The sequence below is a fragment of the Equus caballus genome, chromosome 20 (genome assembly GCF_041296265.1).
Source record: "Equus caballus isolate H_3958 breed thoroughbred chromosome 20, TB-T2T, whole genome shotgun sequence".
Taxonomy (NCBI): domain Eukaryota; kingdom Metazoa; phylum Chordata; class Mammalia; order Perissodactyla; family Equidae; genus Equus; species Equus caballus.
The window spans coordinates 53,112,424-53,135,954 of NC_091703.1; the positions used below are offsets into that span (position 1 = coordinate 53,112,424).

The window sequence follows — 23,531 nt, forward strand, 5'->3', positions numbered from 1 at the left end:
TGAATAAACATTGTACAATCTGCTGGATTTCTCTATGACTTTTTTTTCATACTTGTGAATCTGTTTGGAAAGAAAAGAAAAAGGAAAGGGGAAAAGAGCCTTCTGTTTTTCATAATGTCTAATCTTTTTCCCCATTGGCATTCACCAGATGTTGCTCTGGATCGGAAGATAAATATTAAAACCTCAGCAAGAACAAAGCGGGCTGTTTACTGGGTAAATTTTTCAGATGTTCTCTTGAACACTTGAAAAGACAGGAGATGCTTTGATATGCAGGCTGGCTGGAGTTCACAATGGAACGTCCCTCCAACAAGAGCAGTGGGCCCCCAGGGCCACGTCCACCCAGACTGCAGTTCCTTATGCCTCCATCAGTCCACTGGCGATGCCTCCCTGGGGAATGTCAGGGAGGGAGAGGAGGGGGTTACCTGATGAAGAGGCCCGAGAACCATGGAGACGCTGACTCTGTCCAATGACCTGGTGCAAAGAGGCATGAGGGGCTTTCTTCACAGATGTAGAAATAAGGCCATGATGAGAGCAGGCTCTCCGTCCCCACAGTGACCGTCAAATCACACTGCACATAGGTCCGGCTGGAGGCGTCACAGCCCTCCTCCTCGTGCTTCAGGCCACACAGGAAAGCCAACGACACTGCAGGAAATGGACACATTAGGATAGGTAACAACCACCAAAAGAAGTGAAGTCCTTACCTTATTCCATGAATGAAGTTCATGTGTCACCCTTGACTGATAGGGAAATGAAGTTATCAGGCTACTTTTTTTCAAATGTATTGTGTATACATAATACATACAGAAGAATTTAAGTAACATTATTGTAAAGTATGAATCATCATCATAAGACAAATTCATCTGAGTCAACCAGCCGACATAAGATCTAAGAGAGCTGAGATGATCTCGAATCTCTGCCCATCGCCACACCCATCTCCTTTCTCCTCATCTTCAGAAAAACTGCCTGCATTTTCTAAACAGTTTTCTCACATGGGTTTGTATTCTTAAGAGATTGTTGAGTTTGACTTGCTTTTGAGCTTTGTAAAACAGAATACATGACGTAATATTCTTGGACCTGCTTTTTTCACTCAATATTATGTTTCCAAGATTTATCCAAATTATCGTATGTACCTATTTCTCGCACGTTTTTGCTGCTGCTCAATATTGCGTTGTGTGAAGGTACTACAATACATTTATCTATTCTCTTGCCAATGGACTTTTGGATATCTTCCAGTTTTTGCTACTTCAAAATTTCCTCTTGGGGATATGCCTTAAAGAGAATTGCCAGTTCATAGGGCAGGTACAAGTTCAACTTTACAAGATAGTGCCATATCGTTTTCAAAGTGGTTGTGCCATTTTATATTCCTACCAGTGATATTTACGAGTTCCCATTACTTCACACAATTGTGAGCACTTGGGATTATCAGACTCTTGATTTTGGCCAGTCCAGTGCATATATAATGGGATATCATTGTGACCTTAATTTGCATTTTCATCATTACTTTTTAGGTCAAACAACTTTTTATATGTTTAGTAATAACTCACATTTCCTTTTCTATGAAATTCCTATTTCTGCCATTTGCCCTTTTTTCTATTGGAACGTTTGTCTTTTTCTTATTGATTTGTGTTCTTTATCGATTCTGGGCACTAATCCTTTGGAGTTTATAAAGCTGCTTATACTTTCTCTGAGTTTGTGGCTAGACTTTTTATCCTCTTTATGGGATCTCTTGATTAACAGAAGTTCTTGGTTTTCATATAATTTTGACTGCTAACATTTTATAAAGAATAAAAGTAATTATTTGAAACTCTTTGACCATTAGGCCATTTCTTTCTGGGTCATGAGACACAAATGTAAAAAGCATCAACAAGACAGATTGGCAATAACCTTTAACAGGAGGATAAACAAGTCTCTAGTCTCTACGTGAGATGGTTTTGGAGCAGCTCTGTCTGAAAACCTTAACAAAGCAAAGAAGAAGAAGAAGAAAAATCTCTCTAGCCTTCTACCTCTGCAGCCAGCCTCCCATGCAGGTACACGACAAACGCTATCAAGGACTGGGGGCTTGAAACGACGCCGCCTGCCTGCACTGCAGCGCCACGTGCAGCGAGGGGTAAATGAGGGAAGTCCGGGTGGGAGGGTTTGCAGTTACTCAATCACACACAAATATTATTGTTGCTAAAACATTCCAAAGCACTTGACACATAGTAGGTTCCCTGTGAATATGTTCCAAATGAATCATAGCAGTTAAATAGCTGACAGTAGGACTCTCATAAGGATAGACAAAACATGAGAACTTTCCAGTCTGTAAGGCCTAGAGCAAATAAAAACAGGCTCAACACCTATAAAATAATAAACTCATTATGAGTGATGAGGTGGATGCAAACTGACAAGGCGGATTACGGGAAGCACGAATTTTACTCAAGGTTCTGCCACCAAATAGCTGTGTGACCGTCATCACTTCAGCTTTTCATGCCTCATGGAAAAGTTAAAGTTTCCATGAAGAAGTTATGTGGTATAATTTAAGATATAAATGCAAGAAATCCAAAGATCGAAAATCTTGCTGACTTTACAGAACATTCATTTCACCTAACAAGAGGTTTTATCAACCCATCATATGAAAAAGTAAAATTCTTCTTTTGTTAGAAGTACAGTTTGGGAGAAGGTAAAGATAGATGACACCCAAAGCTGCACAAGCACTATTTTTAGAGCTCCACCTTTACCAGCCCTGCCCCACTGATGAAAAGAAAACACATTAGGACTGTGGCATCGGAACAAGCAAAACAATAATTAGAGAAGTTTGAGTTGCAGGCCATCATCCACAACCCAGAATGTGAGACACCGCTCTCTTTATTGTGCAAAGTCAAACCAAGGAAGAAACTCAAAGCAAGCGTCTGAATTCAGTGACCTTGGTCAATTAGAGAAGTTAACAGAAATAAACAAAAGACCCAATGAAAATAGTAAGGCAGTGAACCACAGAAGAAAAAAAGAAGTCACACAAATATGAGGAAAGCCCAGCTGTGCACAGCCACAATAGAAAGAAAGAAAAAAACAAAAAAACACTTTGGAATAATAACAGGTAACAGAAAGATTATAAACCCACAAGACAGCAGTGTAATTTTAAAAACAAATGTGGGACCAGATTATATGTAGGCATCTTAGGATGTTACCCAATCTGGCCAGAAGTGGCTTACACAGAGGAGCTGCCTACTTCGGGGCCTCAAATTAGGAAGGAATGTCAGAATTCAGAGAGGGCTCCGAAGAGAAATACCAAAATGTTTACTTGTTGGAAAGTTTGAGATTCAGAGGGTCCCCCAAATTTGCATTTCTAACAAACTCCCAAGAGGGGCTGTTGTTGCTGCTCCAGCAACAACCATAATGATATTATATTCTCCATAATAATATAACTCTCAATACTAATCTCATAGAGAACTACTGCATTAGAAGGACTGAGATTATTCAGCTTTCTGAAGGGCCGCCAGGCGACTAAAGTTGAAAAAGGGAGAGTAGGCGAGTGTCAGTTAGGTAAAAGGATGGAGATCTCTGAAGATGACAACTGTGAAACATGTGTAAGAGATGCTGCTATGAAATCACCCTCTAAAAAATCTTTTAAAATGTAACAGATTCTTATCTAAACTGGTTATTTGCAATCCTATCCAAAAGTAGAGGAATTATTAGTCGTTTCTAATAATTTCTAAGACACATTCCCTTGACCATTTGATGTTCGTCGGAGACCTACTTCTCAAAAAAAAAATAAATAACACAATCATGTATTCAAAATGTTTTATTCAGTTTTAGTGCGTGGATAGAACCCCCCCAAATCCCATCCTGGCTCTTAAGTAAGAAACCCGTGGAGGTGGATTTCAGTAGTTCCTCTCCAGATTTAGACACTGTAATTAAAAGTTTTTAGAAAGACTTTTTTTAGTAAAGAGGAAAATAAGTCAAATCATCCATTTCCCTGGCGTGAACGTGGCCCTTGCACAATCAATAAGTGTTTGGTGACACCTAGTGGCAATAGTGAGAGTTACAGCTTCCAACTCGTGTTTACCTCTTAAAAATCAAGAAATTCTGAGGAGTCCTTTCCTAAACTTAATCAAATCTTTTAAAATATAAGAATTTCTATCATTCCTCCCCTAAGAGTGATAAAACTTTCAGTATGACAATCACCTGACCCTGAAACCTCATTGACTTTTATTTTGTACTTCCAGATGAAATTAAACGTCTTAGAAAAATACCGAGGCTTTAAAAAGTTGATTAATTTCAACAGTACCTATGTGAAAGACTTAAAAAATAACTGTAGCAGTATTAGTTAAATATCAGAACCTAGAAATGTGGACTCTTGGTTTTCTGTTTCCACCATTTCCCGATTCCTTCATTTATTCCTTCATTGAACATTAATTTCACACATACCCTTTGCCAGCACTCTTCTGGCAGAGAATGAAACAGACATCCTAAACTTAAATCTTCTGCTGATCTTAAGTCTCCTATTGTGGAATCTTAAGTGGAATAGATCTGTCTTCCGTAATGGTCTGCTTATATACATGATGATAATAGGAAACTCAATTTCTAGTAATTTAAGCAAGGATTGTTTCCCCTCCCCCTCTTCCTCCTTTCCTTCCTCCTCCTCCACGTCCAAGGCAATCCAGCATAAACTGCCATCACAATGGCATTATCCATCATGGAATGTTTGACCAAGCTCAGATGAAGTGATGCTTTTATCGCTTTGCAAATCCTTCCACCCACATTTAAGTTGCGGACACATAAACTAGGAATATCACTTAAAGCACTATACAGAAAGCCTGCGTGCAAATGGTTTTTAAGTGTACGGGTACAAGATCTGAAGTTATGCAAACAAGACAGTCACCTGCCTTAGCTGCTCCTGGAACGGCAATGGCAAATTCTCCCCTTTGACTTTTTTTCCTGAAGCTCAGTGGGTAATTATCATGTGTTGTAAAGCCCCGTCATGTGTTATCTTCCATTCTAACAAAGACCTGGCTTCCCATCCCACAATTTACATGACGGCTGTGAGGCTTAGCGCAGGGAGAGATGGTGGCGTTTTACGGAGCAAGGGCTCAGGGTATGACCTGGACATCACAGAGTAAGAGGATAATGTGAATTTTGGCCCTTTTGCCTGTAATAAGAATTAGGAACTGAGTACCTAGGCAAATATGCAAGAGATACCCAGCCTGCGATCTAATCCCTTCACCACTTCCTCCAGAAAACAGATGTTTTCAGCAGCCCCACCACAGAAGAAGACCAAGAGATTGTTTTCCCCATGATGCCTAAGGCTGTCGCTGAAACTTATTCAGAACTCAGAATTACTTTCTCCATCATGCAACTGCAAACAAGAACATAGGTGATACATTTTTTGTTGCCATTAATATGACAGAGGTTACTATGAACCATTTTAACAGGCAGTCACGGAGGAGTAGAGAAATTCTTTTCCCAGGAACTCATAGAAAAATTAGGGGTCAGTACATCATTAATTACAAAACTAGAGTTAACCAAAGAATATCATTTTCATATAGGCTCTTTCAAAAAAAAAACACAGCTAATTTACTGACCATCCAGGGGCAGAACCAAGCAGCTGAAGGCAGACACTGTAGCATTCGCCAAGACCTGGCAGGGAGCACCACACACAGCAGCTGAGATGTTCTCTGGAGGAAATCCTGCTCCAGACACGTGCACAAGCCTTCCACCCAGGCAGCCTTTAAAGCAAAACTACAAGTTCATGATCACAGAGGCAAATCTCTTTTTCTACTTAACCTGAAATTCAAATCCGTGCTTTCTTGCTGACCATCTTTCTTTTGATGCTCTTCAGAATCCACACAACTGGCTTCAGGATGCATTTCATACCCTTGCTCTCCTACCATCAGAATCATGGAATCTCAGAGAGTAGAAAGCAGAACTAGGGAGCATCCAGCCCAGATCCCTTTATCAAATAAGGAAGCTGAGGCTTAGAAAAGTTACCCAGAGAAACTAGTGATGGACTCAGGACCAAAATCCCCATCCCCACAGCATTCCATCCAGCTGAGGCCAGGCAAATTTGTTCCAAGTAATGGCTTGGCTAACACTTCATCCAACTAAGATTCTGCTCCCATAATTTCTTCTATACTTTCTGAATCACAATCAGATTTGACCTATCTCAAGTGCAGCAAGCCTTTAAGTGAACAGAAACTGAAACGATCATTGGAAGAAAAGGCAAGGCAAAATTCAGTACCTCTGAAAGGAGAAAAATGCAGTGGTAATATGCAAGTGACCTATTATTGGTGGAGTATGAATTCATCTGTGAAATATTACAAAATGATAAAAATTAATCATATTTAATAAGTTCTAAATAATTCAAATTGGCATACAGGTCTAAAAATAGGTGAAAGCATTTAAATTCTACTAAAATGATCAAATTATGAGCTCTTACAAATGGTATTATTTAGTTTAAAACAAATTAAATTGGGTTAATATATCAAATTAAAATGCAATCACACACTTAGAGAATATGCACAATTTCCTTGATAAAAAATAAGCCTCAGGGCTGGCCTGGTGGTATAGTGGTTAAATTCATGCACTTGCCTTCGGTGGCCTGGGGTTTGTGGGTTCAGATCCCAGGTGTGGACCTACACACTGCTCATCAGCCATGCTGTGGTGGCATCCCACATACAAAATAGAGGAAGATTGGCATGGATGTTAGCTGAGGGACAATCTTCCTCAAGCGAAAAAGGAAGATTGGCAATAGATGTTAGTTCTGGGCCAATGTTCCTCACCAAGAAAAAAAAAGAAAAACAAAGCCTCACACACAGGAGTATTACAATGACAAGTGTCAGGAGGAAATTGAACTGTAAGAGGCCAGTCGGGCTTCCCTCTCCCTCGGCCATCAGATCCATGTTGCTTCCCTTCCTCTTAGAGAAGTGAGAGTAGTTATAATGCACTTACATAAAGAAAGCCTTGTCTCCTTTGCTTGACTTACCAAAGTTCTGAGTCACGGCCGTGACACTGACTCTGGATGTGAACACCAGCGCGGATGAGGCCCACCCTCTCGTGCGGTCATAACCTCTGACTTGGTACTCGCCAGCAGGAAGGGAGGGGACCACACACTGGAGAACTGTGCGGTTGCCAGAGACATTCATACAGGGTGACATCCCGATTAAAATGTCAACATTCATAGCTCCTGAGATCTGGGCCACCGCAAAGGTTAAGACGTCATCCGTCTGAGAAAGAGAGAGCAACTCTGGGGTGAAGGTGTTGCTGTAACTGATGACTCCCATTTGGTGTGAAAGTCTGTCCACCTCTATGTTCAGGGCCACAGAGCCATTCCCCGAGGGAACGATGCACTGGATGAGGTCAGAGCTGACATTGACTGTCAGGCAAGCCTGCCAACCAACGTAGACTAACGTGGCGTTCTGTCCTCTCAGGGCCGTGCCCTCCACAGTCAAGAGGCCTCCACCATGTATGCTGAAATTCTTGGGGAAATAACGAAACACTTGAGGCAAAATGTCGAAGTGTCTGGAAACGTTACCAGAACAAGCATACCCATTTCTTCTATGAAAAACTGATAAGTAGTGAGGTCCTGGGGTCAAGCCACTTATCCAGCATGTCACATGGCTTGCATTAAAGAAAGTTACGTTGCAAAGAAGATGATCATCCACAGACACCACTGGCTCATCAGCAGTGGTGCCTAACCTCTGACCCCTAATCAGCACTGTGGTCAGAGACCCACTGATGTTAGTGGTCAAGGCGTCCACGACGGGAGTTGTCTCTTCCCGCAAGAAAAGTGTGCAATCCCCCTGACACTCACTGGGGAGCTCATTGACCAAGACGGTGACGTTCAGGGTGAAGGAAGCACCAGGCAAGGGGTCACCCACCAGGTGAATCTGGCAGAGGACTGTCTGGTCCCCTAAGCTCAAAATTACACAGGTAAAAGGACCTGAAAGGTTCACCTGAACTGACCCCCTCCTAGAGCTGAGAGCCAGCCCCTGCACCGTGAGCACTGTCCCACCACAAGAAGACCCGTGTGCTGGGAAGATGGCCGTTATCCGAGGTGTCACCACAAATTGCTGGGGCACCGCAGACATGTTAGCAAACCCCATCTGCTTCTGACGTACTTGGAGAGGATAGATGCCTGCTTCCAAGCTGTGAAGAGGAAAGGAGCACCCAGACAGGCTCACGTTGCTCCTGAAAGACTGTGTCTCCAGACCGCAGGCCAAGCCCCCCAGAAGGATAACCGAGTTGGAGAGGTTACTTCCTTCCACGTCGAGCCGCAGGCTGCTGTCCGTGATTTCTCCTCGTACGGCAGTGACCACTGGTGTTGCTGCCACTTCATACATGAAGATAAAGCCCTTCCCTACCAGGCTTGGGGAAGGTCCTTGGGGGATGGACGTGCTGCCAGCCCAGACCTCCACGGGGGCTGGGACAGAGAGATCATCCGCATCAGGCAGCAGGGACGCGGGCGAAGTCTCACACCAGATGTTCCTCTCTGTCGAGTTCACGATGTCGCAGGACTGATTGCCCACAAGCACCCAAACCAAAGCGGGGTCCCTGCTGAACCCTATTCCTGAGATGCTGAGGATGGTTCCACCTAAAGCGCGAATAATGAAAATGAAACATAAAAGCTGGTATTCAGAACTGAGATCTCACAGCACCTGTGTAAGTATCAGTGCAATTAAGCGGAAGGTGGGGTAAGTATAGGTGAAACCCCGATTATTTCACCTCGCCCCTTCGATGTTAAGTTTGTGATGATTTTGGCAGGAGTCAGATGGGGTGAAATTGACATAACCGTAAAACAATATAAATTATTATAAGGAAGGATGTTTGTAATATGTAAGACAAAATTTTCAAGGATATTTATAGAGCCTAGAAGCCACCACTTCTATCATCTTATACACTAAGAAAAAACAAATTTCTTGATGTGTTCTTGTCATCGGCTATATTATCTGACATACTAGTCTATATTATTCTATATATTATTATGTAGAGAAATTTTATGTATATTATATACATACAATATATACACTAATGAAAAATCAAATTCTTTAGTCTTCTTGTCATCTGCCATATTATCTGCCATATTAGTTCATATGTTATTATGTAGGGTATATGTATATTATTCTAAATATATTCAACTGACACAATAATGAAAAATCAGATTGGTCAGTCTTCTACTTATCTTGTATATTATTCTATATAATATTCCAGTATTCCATATTTATATAGTCAAATGTGTGTATATGTGTATATATATATATGACATATGAAGAGCCATTGAAACATTGAAACATGCTTATGATTTTGCTGTTATACTCATAGACTTTGTCTCACCTGTAACTGAGGGACAATCAAACACCATCTTCAGGACAAGGATTGGAGCAACGTACCTCATATCATTACCAAATCTGTAGTACAGCCAAGCAGCCTTAAAAAGGCTATACTCAAAAAGGATAATGTGCTATTTCAAACCCTATCAGAGTGATTATTCACATGCAAATATACAGCTGTCAATTTTTTTCTGAAAATGAATAGTTTTCTAGATTTCTCTATTTGTCTTGTCCTTACATCTCCCATATTGGCATCTGCGTTTCTGACTACTTCTGGTCCTTCATCTGCATCCCTAGAGGAAAGTGAAGACACCAAAGACTCATTCCTCCTCTCTTTGCACACGTAGCATCTAAACGGCTGAAGCAGGGAGCTCTTCCCTTGTTTTTCTAATATTCACTCGAGAGGTGCTGCCCATTAGATGTTTCAGCCTCTTTCCATTAGAAAAGGAAAATAGGCACATCTCATTTTCATAAAAATTTTTTAATTTCCTGAGCTTACTGGGCTAAGGAACCACTGAGTTTTCACACCCTTCAAAGTACACCACTCAGTTTCCAGAGCATCAGGAAAGCTCTTCTCCCTGCTGCCCGTCTCTGGTCTCGCCCGTTAATTAACCCAGGAACAAAATCTGGATATCCAGGGAGTAGACTTACTGGATAAATGATACCAGTCATGTCACAGCCACTCACCCAGAAGGGACCCACAGCAAGGCTCAATGCTGAAAACTTCTGTGATGCAGTGGATGTGAAGATCAACCCTGCAGAATAGGGGGAGATTGTCATGAAACAACCAAGAGAGTTAGAAAAAGAGAAAGGAAGGAGTAAGACAGAAGAGAGGTATGTATTTGAGGGAGAAAAGGAGAGAAAGGGAGCAGTGATGGAGAGCAAGTGTGAAGGATACTGCCCAACAGAGAATAAAGGAAATGGTGAGGAAAAGATGTTGGGTGGGACATTTTCCTGGGCCAGTACCATGGGTGGCATGGGTCCCATACAATTTAGATAACTTTCTGGAAGGAGGAGCGGGAACTTCTGGAGAAAAACTGGGCAGAAGGGCTTCAGGGCAAAGAGGATGTGAGCATGGCTTGTGCAATAATTGCAAGCCATTTATTCAAAGCCCAATACCCAATCTTATTAAAGGTTTTATTTAATCACAGACTCTTATTAAAGCACAGACTGTTCCTCCTTCACATATAGATGCCTACCCCACCCCACCCCAACGACAAGCCATGACATCTTAATTCCAGAAAATTCTCCATTCTCCAACCAGTAAGCCAAAAATTTCCCCTGCGTTGGTCTTGAGAGTAAACTGTCCTGTAAGGTCTCAAGATTTGTTCAAATTTTATGATTCTCATGTGTTTATCCTCTAACTTCAGAAGAAGAAGGAAAAACAAGACCTAACTAAAAACTGGAATTCCTCAACTGAATTGCTAAACAATCAAACAGACCGAAAATTAATGGCAAGTGTCCAGCTCACCCTTGTGAGCTAATGTTGACCCCATTGATGGAGACCGAGATTCTGTGGAGACCAGCTGGCAGCAAGGGCAGCACCACCTCCAGACCCTGAGCCATTTGTTCATGAACTGGAGCCAAGGTCTCCTGAATGTGGACTTGCACATCCAAATCCGTGTCGTTCACCAGCAGCGCCATTCCAATGAAAAGGGTCTCACCTCCTGTGTTGAAAAGAATCCATTAGCTTCTGTGATGTGGGTTTGTGGCCTCAACCACCTAGGTATTCAATTCTAAAACTGTCTTTTAGGATTAAATACATGGTCAGCCCTGTGCATAATACTCTAAGAGTTTTAATGCTAATCTGATTTTTTGCATGAAACTTTCAACAACTTTTTTTAATAGAGCTACAGCCTGTAAGCTCAAGGGCACAAAAAGCAAAATTGTCAGGACAACTGTACTCAAGAGGCACTAACTTATCTCCAAGCAAAGGCAAATCAAGAAGTAGTCTGGAGCGCTGGTGGTCTCTATAACCAGCAAATAGCACCCCACATCCTTTTTTTAACTTCCACTTTTCTACTGATAAAAGTCTAAAGCTATGTCGTCAGTATGCAGCGAATGCCATAAAAGTGCTGTGTATGAGGACAGTGCTTGACAGTTTACAGAGCACTGTCACATATGTTAGCCCATTTGATCCTCACACTATCCCGATGCCATATCCAGACAGTTACTAGGACTGGCATTTAGCTTCTGAGGAAATTCAGGTTCAGCAGGCAAGGTCTCATAGCCAATTGATGGAAATGTCAAGGCCTCAGCCCAGTCTTCTCTTGTATTTCAATACCTTTTTAGTTTAATTAGCAACTCTACTAAAATGCCATGTGTACTATGGACACTTTAATTCAATTCCGTTTACCTCAAATATTTATTGAATACCAAGAGGAAGATGCCACAAGGGATACAAAAATAAGTTAAACACAGACCCTGCCCTCAAAGGTAGGAAAAATAGGTGCCAAAATAGCTTCAGCACAAGCCCGGCTGGAAGAGAGGTGAAAAGTGAGCAGTGGGGCTGTTCAGATCAGAGCAACATTCTGAACATCAAAAAGCCCTTGTGGGCAAGATGGTGCTTGAAATTCAATTTGAAAGATAAAGCTCAAGAGGAAATGATCAAGAATAGGGGATTTACAATTCAATTCTGAAAACTTCATGGTTTTACCCAAAGTCTATGGTAGCACTTTCTCATTTAATCATCCTGTGGCTTGGAGAGAAGGAAAGAGAATTAAGTGACTTTCTGGAAGACTAGATTCGTGTACGTACACTTAGAGATTCAATGGGAATAGGCCAAATTGATGGTGGTTCTATGGCTAAATACCAATAAAGCCAATCCTGAGGGATCACTACTTAATTCAGTGGACAGTGGAGACTTCCGAAGGTCTCTAAGAAAGCAAAGGATATGATTGAAGCTTTCTTCCAGACTACAAGATCAATTAGAGAGATAGGGGAAGGGAAATCCAGTCTGCAGACTACTAGAGTCTTAACGAGAGCCAGAAATCAAGCGGGCAATGGCAGGGTGGAAATAAATATCCTTACCTTTCCTGTGTCTGACTGTGCCCAGAGAGAAACAGCCTGAGCTGGAGCATCTCTAAAGCTCCTTTAGCTTCTAATGTTTGAGAACTACTATGGAGCTGGCATCTATAGAACACCTCAACCAATTAGAGGATGAGAAGAGTTTACTTGAAAGAGAAAACTCAAAGAGGGATTGTGGTGTGCTGAGAAAAGAAAATCTACGTGCAAATCTTTGCTCTGCCATTTAACTACCTGCATGACTTTGGGTGGTTCACTTTGGGCTCTCCAAGCCCCGGATTTTTCATCCGTAAGATAGTAACAAAGCCTACCCATGTGGTTTGTTGTAAGGATTAAGTTAGCTATCCTAGGACAGCCTCTGGTATAGTACAGCATTCAAAAGCCCTCAATTAGCTTCATATTCTTCCTTGTTCCACCTTCTCTTTACTTCTTCATGTCTTCCCAGCCTCTTTTCTACTGTGAAGTCTGAAGCCTCAGTGTAGTGACTTTGAAGGATTTCAGAGTTGAGTAAGGAAAAGACATGACCACTAGGTGGCAGTAGCACAAAAAAGAGCTTTATATGGGTGGTGACTGACAGGTTCACATAGGTGCAGAAATCTCGCAGCACAAGACTTTCCAGGGGCGACAACAGGAGACCACCCCCAGAAAAGGAGGGAGGTTAGGGAACTCCTGGGCGAGAAAGGGCTGGGGGAGTTACGTGACCAGATGATGTCACTGAGCAGCCCAGTGGGTAGCCTCTGGGTCAGAGAACTTTGAGGCATCAGTAGCTTAGTCTTTACAGCCCCCAGGATTATCTTATCTGTGGCTAGCAGATGCTGGGTGCAGTTTTGCAGGGTATGTAAAGAAGGCAGACTCTAAAAGGTTAAAAATCTGCTTATTTTGGCTATATTTAAAACAACTGAGTGTGTAAAAATTTGAGGTTGGCCTCGGCAGGCTTTTGAGTTCATGGATCCCAACTTGCTGTGAGGAAGTAAACAACATAGGGCCAATATACAGAGGTCATCTCTGGCTCATTCATATAACACTCAGTTACTCACAGAATTACAACACTCACTCCAACAAAGCATTTATTGAGTGCTTACTCCATGTTAATCCCCGGGCTAGGTACTTTTACCTACGTTATCTCCAATTTTTACAATAGCCTTGAAACAATTATTCCCACCTAGCAATTGGGGAAACTAAAGATAAATGAAGTTAAATGTCTTGTTCAAGGAATGGGTGAGCTGGGATTCATTCAGACTGACTGCAAAAACCACACTAATGGTCCTGCATATCAAATTCTTCCTCCCACTTCCCCTGCCCGCCCTCTTCTATTTCTTTGATTTCATTTTGGCTTCATTGTCATCATCAACATCATCATTTCCTGGATGGAGTTGTGTAACACTCCAACTTTCAAAAGAGACTTTCCCAACAGGCTACCACTCTTTGTGGATTTTCTAACGTGTTCTTCTTTATTCAGCCTGTAGAAAGATTTAAGTGCAAGTGTAAATTCTGCAAATAATGCATCATGTTGTATATATCAATAACATAACTCCTTGGGCTCTGGGTCAATTGTCAAGCTAATCCTAGATGCCTTTAAGGCACTGATGCAATATATTTATTCTTTTCATTATAGGTAGGAAATTTTATTAAAAGCCAAAATCACTGAAATCTGAATAGAACACGGAGCTCCCTCCTCCCTTTTCTACTTTGTTGGGAAGAATCTATACCACTAAGGAATTTTACACACTTTGGTCGCCTGAGGCAGCAAATTCTTCTTCTGCACTATCTGAGCTGAATAATATTGAGAAGCTAAAGGACACTTCCCTTTATTTATGTACTCTTGAGCAACGAAAATGAAAACAGTACCAGAAAAATTGAGTCTAGGCCTTTTCTTTGGGAAATTTGATGGTCTTTTATAATAATAATCCCTTAGATATGGCCACCATAAACTCTCTGTTATCTGGCATTCAATTAACCAGAAAGACATGTTTCCAAATCTACCTGGTATGGTACTTTTCCAAATCTATATAATATAACATGTTAATAAGTTGTTACAATTCCATCTGGTCACATCATCTGAACTATCAAAGAAAGATTAAATTGTTTCCCATATTTCAGTGCTAAAGAATTCATTCTTTTTATACATAGTATGTCTCAAGGGACAAGAATTCTTGGTTAATCAGAACACTCTATTCTCTAATCATATCAAATAACTGCTACAGTAGAATCTGATGCCTGAAACGGTAATTTACAGTAAACTGTAAGTGGCTAACTGCTTGTAATATGCACCTAGACTGCTTAGGTTCAAATCGAAGCTCTGTTACTAAAGATAGCATTTTAGACAAGTTATGTATTCTATCTGTTTCTTAGTTTTCTTACCTGTAAACTGAGGCTAACAATACTATAAATTAGTGGCAAGGATTAAAGTCTATAATATGTCTGTGCTATTATTGGCACATAGTAGGTTCTCCAAAAATACTTAACAATTGTTACCTTTGAATTCCCATGTTATTTTCTTGACGGAAATGGTCTCAATTTTACAGAAGGAAAAATAGATATAAGGAGATTTATTCAATAATAGCTAAGATGATAACACTAGTCTCTTAGTTTTCAGAAAAATAACTCCCATTCAAAATATAACACTGTCTTGAATAAAATTAATAGGCCATCATTTGCCTTTTTTATAGGATCAATGGTCTAAAGATACAAAGATGCTACAGTATCATGTATTTTACCTGCTATGCTGCTCCTGTTTCTGCTCAGAGATGTGATCACTGGATTTAAAGAGGAGTCATATGTAAATGCCATGGGGAGAACTGTAGAATGGTCCTCTCTGATCACAGTCACATTTACAACATGTCCATCTTTTCCCTGAAAAACCATTTTTTAAAATTAAACTTCTGTAAATAAGGCTAACTTGAGAGAAGTTCATACAGAATTAGTTTAAAAGGTTAATTTCAAGAAAATTGTTTTTAAAGAATATATTTGCTACTTTCAAGTCTCTCTCTCTCACACACACACACAGTGACAAGTGCTTAGAAGAGGCAAGTGCGGCATCCAACAGATTAAAGGGAGAGTAAGAATGATTTGTAATTAACACACCAATGAGCTCTGCAAGGAATGGCAATTTCAAGTAAACATCTATACCTAGCTAAACTATCCATCAAGTGTGTGAATATTTTCAGACGTGTAAGTACTCAGAAAACTTCCTTCCCACATATCTTTCCTAGGATGTTTCTTAAGGCTATGATTCACAAAATAAACAATAGCCAAAAAAAGAGAAAGATATGAACTCCAAGAAACAGTGAATCTACCCAGGAGAGCAATCAAGAGAAGTGAGAGGATGGAATCTGTAGAATAAACCCAGAAAACACCCCAGTTAGATTGATGCAGAACAGAGCTTCAAGGAAAAAGAGTAACTGATAGGGTGGAATTCTTTTTTAAGATAGAGAATTATTATTATAGGAAGTTGTGTTAAGAAAAAAAATTAGAAACTAAGAAAAAAATGAATTATGAAAGAAAAACACGTATTACCTGATTCTACCTGCATCATTTAAATCGTCATAATAATGTAAACATGGCTTATTGATTTTATACAATAATCGTACTGTGACTATATCAAAAGAATTAAAAGTGGTTGTTTCAGAAAGGAAGACTTGAAGAAGGGGGAAGACGAGGATGGCTGGAGAGCATGATTTGTGCTACTATTTTCCTTTTAACCTTTGCCTGTATTGCTTTGAACAAAATAAAAAGTTTGTTCTTTAATGTTTCTTCTTTCTAGTAAAAGAAATCCAAACAATACAAATATTACCCATTAAAATGGTAAATACAGATTAAGGTGATAATACCCAGTGTTGGTCAAAGTGTCAGAAATCAGACACTCACACAGTGATAGTGGAAGGATAAATTAAAAGGGAATTTCAGACAACTGCATACTACATATCAAAAGCTTTAGAATTTAGGTTAACTTATCCTGAGAAAAACAAATATGCCCAGAAATATAGTTACTGGGATGATCAAAGCTCCATTGTTTAAAATAGGAAATTTTAGAAATTATCTCAATGTCCAATAAAAGAGAAAAGTTAAACAAATTACAGTACGATCACACCTTGGAATTGCATGCAGTTTATATATAAAAGCTAACATTTCATAATATTTGAGTAACTGGATGAGATAAAAATGTAGGACCAGAGATCAAAGATTATTCTGAACCCTTTCTGTCAGAGATCTTTATTTGTTCAGTAAAGAGCCATCTTATGGGGTCACGGAGGTGCTGGGAATGTTGATGACACTGAAGTCAACTCTGAATTAAAAGTTCAGCCTCAACTGTGAGCATGAGCCTCACCAACAGCACCAGGGAAGGACCTGAACTCAAATCTAATTAAAATAGAAAATATAATATAATATAAAAATTAATAGGCTATGAGATTGCACTAACTGAAGAAGAAAGAGAAAGCTAAGGGACTTGTTTTTAAGGGAAAAAGGAAGCAGTAGAGAATAACTAGGGAGATATCTCATAGGAATCAGACATTCTAGAAGTTTCTAAGAACTACCATTCACATCCATGCCAGAAAACAAAATTGCTGGCGAAAACTATTATTTGTTGTTTGCTTAAGAGAGAGGTAAGATTACAACACATATAAGTTTTACAAATCAACACCCACAATGTGCAGGACATAAACATATTTATTCTGGGGCACTAATATTCATTGAGAGTGTGGCCTGGGACTGTCCTGTTGTCTTCTTCTAAAAGAAATCAACTGACATTAATGATAACCCCATTGGTGGAGTCAGCTTCCCATTTCATAGCAGAACAGGCAATATAAACATATAAATATAAGCATACTCTCATGATGAAAAGGTCATGTCAGTTAATTTAGTTCTAAGCAATGATCCACTGAAAACCTTACACTACAAGTTAATAATGGTCACCTACCCGGAGGGAAAAAGATGCCAAAGGATTCCACTTACTCTGGGTGGAACTTTGCATTGAATTCTTCGTGAATTGCTTGTGGTGACGTTAATGACACAAGACTGAGAGCCAAATAGCACCAGGCTAACATCTTCCAAACTAGAGCCTCGGATGGTGGCCCAGAGCCCTCCTGTAACAAAAATAGCATTTTTAGATAGGACAAAAAGCCACACAAGCAGACAAAATTTAATTATCCACAAGAGAGAAAAAATGAAGTTAAAATAAGAGGCTTCTTAGTCAAAACACAAGGCATGCTCAAACTGCAGAAAAAGACTGAAGTTAAATATGCAAACTACCATATAAACAGGGAGAACTGGTGATCAGAGGGCAGAAAGAAGTCATAATGCATCCTGGAGATATTTAAGAATAAAACAAAGAGACACAATATGTCCACGAGTCAGAGAAGTAAAGGAGATGGTCTCTGAGAACTCTTCCTGCCCTAGACTTTGAAATATCATCCCTGCCAATCCTATAGAGCTTATTCTTTTCCTGAGAAAACAAGTATAAGACAGCGTCATGGTAGAAAGAACAGCGGACCCAGAGTCAGGGCCGCAGACGGCTCCGCCACTTAAAGAAGATCATTTGTAGTATTGTCTCTGAGTTCACTGATTCTCACTTCCTTCATCTTGAATTCACAGCTTTAGCCCTTCCAGCTTTGTGATTATACCACACATACTAGGTTCTAGTCTCCAAGATGGTGTAGAAGTGACTGAAATCACCACCCACTGCCCTCAGGATTTTTCTCCAGGCTCCTGAAGAGCAACCACAGAAACCTCTCTCCTCCCTGCAGACGTCAATAAGAAGAGGCGTGGCACCAGTCATGCTGATGTTCTGGCATGCTTTTCCTTTGGGAGGAGCAGCCCTTGATCAGCTGATGGACAGAAAGCCTGCTCGTTATAGATGAGGGCAATGATTCTGGTGTGCCATCTCCCCAGAACGGGATACAAACAAGGTAGTAAGGCCACCAAATAGAGGCACATACCCCTAGAGAGGGGGAAGGGGGTGCAGGAGCAAGGTTATCTTCCTCAAGCGGATCAGGGTGAGAAAGGGGAACCTAACGAACCTAATGAAAACCTTTCAGGAGCATGCGACTAAGTGGAATAAGACCTTGAAGTTAAACATATAAACTTGCCCTGAAAATTCAGGGCAAGGCTACCATAGACTACAAAGTTAGAGAGTACAATTGAAGAAAAGAGTCAATTTACAACAGCAACATGAAAGATACAACATCTGGAAGCGATTTTGACAAGAAAAATTCAAGAACACGAAGAAATTTGAAGAAAACGTTGAAATACTATTGAGGAATTTAATCGATGGATTAAAACTTAAATAAGAAAACTAAAATAAGGGCCTGCCCGGTGGTATAGTGATTAAGTTTGCACACTCTGCTTCGGTGGCCCAGGGTTCACTGGTTCAGATTCCAGGCATGGACCTACAAAGCAATCATCAAGCCACACCATGGCAGCATCCCACATACCAAATAGAGGAAGATTGGCACAGATGTTGGCTCAGCGTCAATCTTCCTCAAGAAAAAAGAGGAAAATTGGCAACAGACATTAGCTCAGGGCCAATCTTCCTCACTAAAAAATAAACAAATAAAGTAAATGGGTAGAAAGAATGAACATCGTAAAGGTGGCATATCTTCTAAATTAAACTAAAGCATCAATGCAATCCCAATAAAAATACAAACAGGATTTTTTTATTTAAATTAAACAAGGTGATTTTAAAATTCAATGAAAAATAAACAATAACCAGAATACAAAATTTCAAAAATAAGAGTAAAGGGGTCTTCTACCAGACATTAAAATGTCTTATAAAACAACTATGGTTAAAATCCAATAATAAAGCATGCACAGACAGGCAGGTCAATGGAACAGAATAGAAAGTGCAAAAATAAACCCAGGGAAGTATGGCGTATAGGAAATGATAAATATGATGTTTCACATAAGTACAAAATAGACAGATTATTTATTTCGTAAATAAATTAAGTAAATAGTATTGAAAAATTAAATCTGAATTCCTACCTCACATCCTCACCAAAATAAATTCCAAATTGATCAAATATTTAAACATGAAAAAGAAAGCATTAAAGAATTAGAAGGAAATAGTAGAATTTTTCTTGATATATAATTTAGTTGGAAAGCCATTCTAAGTATTTTACAAACCCTGAAGCCCTAAAAGAAAGACTGATACATTTATTGCACAAAAAATTAAAATATTTATGAATTACAAAAATCGTAAATGAAAAGACAAACAAACATATAAAGGGCTAATATCCTTAATATATAAAAGCTCTGAAAATTAATAAGGAAGAATAATAACTCAGTTGAAAAAAGGGGGCTAAGGAGAAGAACAGACAGTTCACTGAAAAATACAATGCCTCTTAAACACGTGAAAAGATACTAAATTTCTTTCCTAATAAAGTAAATGCAAAGTAAAACTACAATGAAATGTTAGTTTCCTTCTACAAGATTGGCAAATATCAAAAAGTTTGGCAGGACTGTTACCAAGATGTGGTAAATACATACTCAAATACATTGCTACACAGAGAATAAATTACACAGCCTCTACAGAGACTATTTTGACATTGTCAAAATTTTAAATGTACATAGCCTCTTGACCTAGCAATTCCACGTCTAAGAAATTATACTACTAATAATTTCAGGCATATGCAAAATGGAACAACTGCATATCCACATACAAAAGAATGAAGTTGGATCCTGTTTTGGGTTGAATTGTGTCCCCCCAAAATTCATATGTTGGAATCTTATCTGCCAGTACCTCAGAATATGACCTTATTTGGGAATAGAGTCATTGCAGACATAATTAGTTAAATTAAGATAAGATGAGGTTACACTGGAGTAAGGTGGGCGCCTAACTCAATATGACTGGTATCCTTATAAAAAGAGAAAATTTGGACAGAGAAAAGACACAGGGAGAACACCATGTGAAGATGAAGGCAGAGATCAGGTTGATGCTTCCACATGCCAAAGAATGCCAAAGACTGCCAGCAAACCACCAGAAGCGAGGGGAGAGGTGTAAAACAGATTCTTCTTCACAGGTTGCTTCAGATGGAATCAATTCTGCCAATACCTTAACCCTTGGCTTCTAGCCTCCAGAATTGTGAGACACTAGCTTTCTGTTGTTTAAGCTGTTTAGTTTGTGGTACCTGGGTAAGCAGCCCTAGAAAGCTCATATAGACCCCTACCTCACACCATATGCAAAAATTAACTCAAAATAAGTGAGATACCTAAACGCAAGAGCTAAAACTATGAAACTCTTAGGAAAAAACATATGCATAAAACTTTGTGACATTGGATTAGGCAGTTGTTTCTAAGACATGACACCAAAGCACAAGCAATAACAACCATGAAAAAGATAAACTGTACTTCGCCAAAACTAAAAAAATTTGTGCTTCAAAGAATACTATTAAGAAATTAAGAAGACCATCCACTGAATAGGAGAAAACATTTCCAAATCACATATCTGATGAGGGACTCTTATCCAGAATATATAAAGAACTCTTACAACTCAACAATAAAAAGACAAATAACCCAATTTTTTTAATGGGCAAAGGATGTGGATAGGCATTTCTCCAAAGAAGATATGCAAGTGACCAATAAACACGTGAAAAGATGCTCAAAGATCATCAGTCATTAGGAAAATGCAGATTAAAAACACAATGAGATATCATCTCACACCCATCAAAATAGCTATTATCACAAAAAATAACAACTGTGGATAAGGATGTGGAGAAGCTGGAAACCTCATATATTGCTGGTGGGAATGCAAAATCATGTAGCCATAGTGGAAACGGTTTGGCAGGTCCTCAAGTAGTTAAACACATAGTCACTAAATGACCCAGTAATTCCACTTCTAGGTATATACCCAAGAGAACTTGTAGGTATATATAAAACATATATCCACACAAAACTTTGTACACAAATGTTCATAGCAGCATTATTCATAATAGTCAAAAGATGGAAACAATTCAAATGTCCATCATGAGATGAACAGATAAACAAAATGTGGTACATCTATCCAATGGAATATTATTTATCCATAAAATGGAATGAAGTACTGAAACATGCTACAACATAGATGAACCTGGAAAACGTTATGCTAAGTAGAGAAGCTGGACACAAAAGGTCACATAGTGTACGATTCCATTTATATGAAATGCCCAGAATAGACAAATTCACTGAGACAGAAAATAGATTAGTGCTTTCCAGGGGTTGGAGGAAAGAAGAAATAGGGAGCGACTACTAACGGATAGAAGGTTTCTTTGGGAGGGTGATAAAAATGTTCTGGGATTAGATAGTAGTAACGTTACACAACTTTGTAGATATACCAAAAATCACTGAATTGTATACTTTCAAAAAGTGAATTATATGGTGTGGAAATTATATATCAATTTTTTTTAGGTTAAAAAAAAATAAGACCTGAGGCAAAAAAGGATTTGCCCTAGGGCAGCTCTCTATATTTCTAAGATCTATTGCCCTGGTCCAGCCCAACATTCTCTCTCCCCTGGACGACTGCAGTAGCTGGCTAATTGGTCTCCCTGGTTCCATCTTTGCCTCCCTACAGTATATCCTCACATGGCAGCTTAAGTCTGATCGTGTTGCTTTTTCGCTTAAAATCCTCCAATGCCCCCATCTCACTCAGAATAAAAGTCAATGTCCTTTCATCATCTCTGAAGCCAGGTGATCTGCTCCCAATCTTCTCATACCACTGTCCTCTCGCTCAATCTATTCCAGCCACGGTGACCTCCTTGGTGTTTTTGCAATAAGCTGGGCTCACTCTGACCTATGACTTTATCATTTGATGTTCCCTCTGCCTAGAGCTCTTCTCCAAGATTTCCCCAGCAGTCATGCTTGCGCTTCATTCGTGTCTCTGTTCTCCAATGTCATCGTGTCATTCCTCCAATGTCAGTGACCATCCCATCACAACCACCACCCTCTCTGGCCCTCTCCCCCTGCTTAATTTTTCTCTTACACACATAATCGTCACCTCCATGAGAGCAGGGACTTGATTTTAATTTACTGTATCCCCAGCATTAATAGTGCCAGGCACACAATAAGAGCTAAACAAATTGCTGTTATCTTTATTATTGTTGATGTTAGTTAATAATAAAAGTTGCAGAGGTGGTGACACTGCGCCATTCCCATTTGAAAGTTGAGCTCCCTCACAAGAGTCCATACCTAGCCAGAAGACAGCTCTATCTTAGCACAGAAACGGGCCAAGGAAGCACGTAAGGCAAAGCCAAGATTTTCCTCAAAAACCCTTTCAAGGGTGCTCCTGTATTTGGGCAAATGGTGCTTTAGAATATTATTGATCACATCACTATATGTATTCATCACATACAAAGCTATTCTGTAAATTCTTTCCTGATAGGCTTTGGTCTGGTTCTCTTTAAATCCCCAACAGCAGGGGCCCGCCTGTTGGCACAGTGGTTAAGTGCACACATTCCGCTTCAGCAGCCCAGGGTTCGTCAGTTCGGATCCCAGGTGCAGACATGGCACCGCTTGGCAGGCCATGCTGTGGTAGGCATCCCACATATAAGGAAGATGGGCACGGATGTGAGCTCAGGGCCAGTCTTCCTCAGCAAAACGAGGCTAATCTTCCTCAAAAAAAAAAAAAAATCCCCAACAGCAGCATTTCTCAAACTGTACTATTCCTAGAAATCACCTGAGGATTCTGTTAAAATGTAGATTGATTCAGGAGGTCTGGGATGGAGCCTGAGGCTCTGCATTCCTAACAAGCTCCCAGATGATGCACATACTGCTGGTCTCAAACCACACTCTGAGTACCAAACTCTTCAGCATCTAGCACAGGGTTTTGCTCCGGGTGGCTCAATCAGGGTTGATTGACTGATATCTGTTGATACTAAGTAGGTGGCAGGCCAGAGGAAAGGTTAATAGGGAAACTTGAAATCCAGCAATATGGAAAGTAGCAGCTAGAGCGTCTCCCTTCCCCTTGCTGTTACTAAAAGTTTATTTGCACCCACCCGACATTATCCTGTCTCTGAGTTTTCCATCTTTTACTAAAATATAGAAGGATGCTGTGCAATCCTCCCAGACAAATCCCTTCACTGCGTACCGTTGGTACAGCATGCCATGATAGGGTGACCAACTCATCCTGGTTTGCCTGGGACTTTCCAAGCTTTAGCACCAAGAGTTCCATATCCCAGTTTTAAAATGAAAAGTCTCGTGTCCTGGGGAACCCCTCAGTCCCAGGAAAACCGGGACAGT

The 23,531-nt window shown here is 40.0% G+C and overlaps 1 protein-coding gene across 4 annotated transcripts in view; it reads right to left on the minus strand.

Annotated features, from left to right (window-relative positions):
* PKHD1 (PKHD1 ciliary IPT domain containing fibrocystin/polyductin) overlaps window positions 1–23,531 on the minus strand; it is a 414,787-nt gene that overhangs the window by 343,467 nt on the left and 47,789 nt on the right. For all 4 annotated transcript variants that reach the window (XR_002802305.2, XM_014734488.3, XM_070244730.1 and 1 more), the window contains 7 exons: window positions 17,280–17,410; window positions 15,044–15,179; window positions 10,774–10,969; window positions 9,990–10,057; window positions 6,959–8,566; window positions 5,559–5,702; window positions 423–642 (listed from right to left, as the gene is read on the minus strand). Coding sequence is in view for 3 of the 4 variants with exons in the window: in XM_014734488.3 (XP_014589974.3) it covers window positions 423–642; window positions 5,559–5,702; window positions 6,959–8,566; window positions 9,990–10,057; window positions 10,774–10,969; window positions 15,044–15,179; window positions 17,280–17,410 (2,503 nt within the window). In the remaining variant the exon portion in view is untranslated. The remainder of the gene's footprint in view (window positions 1–422; window positions 643–5,558; window positions 5,703–6,958; window positions 8,567–9,989; window positions 10,058–10,773; window positions 10,970–15,043; window positions 15,180–17,279; window positions 17,411–23,531) is intronic.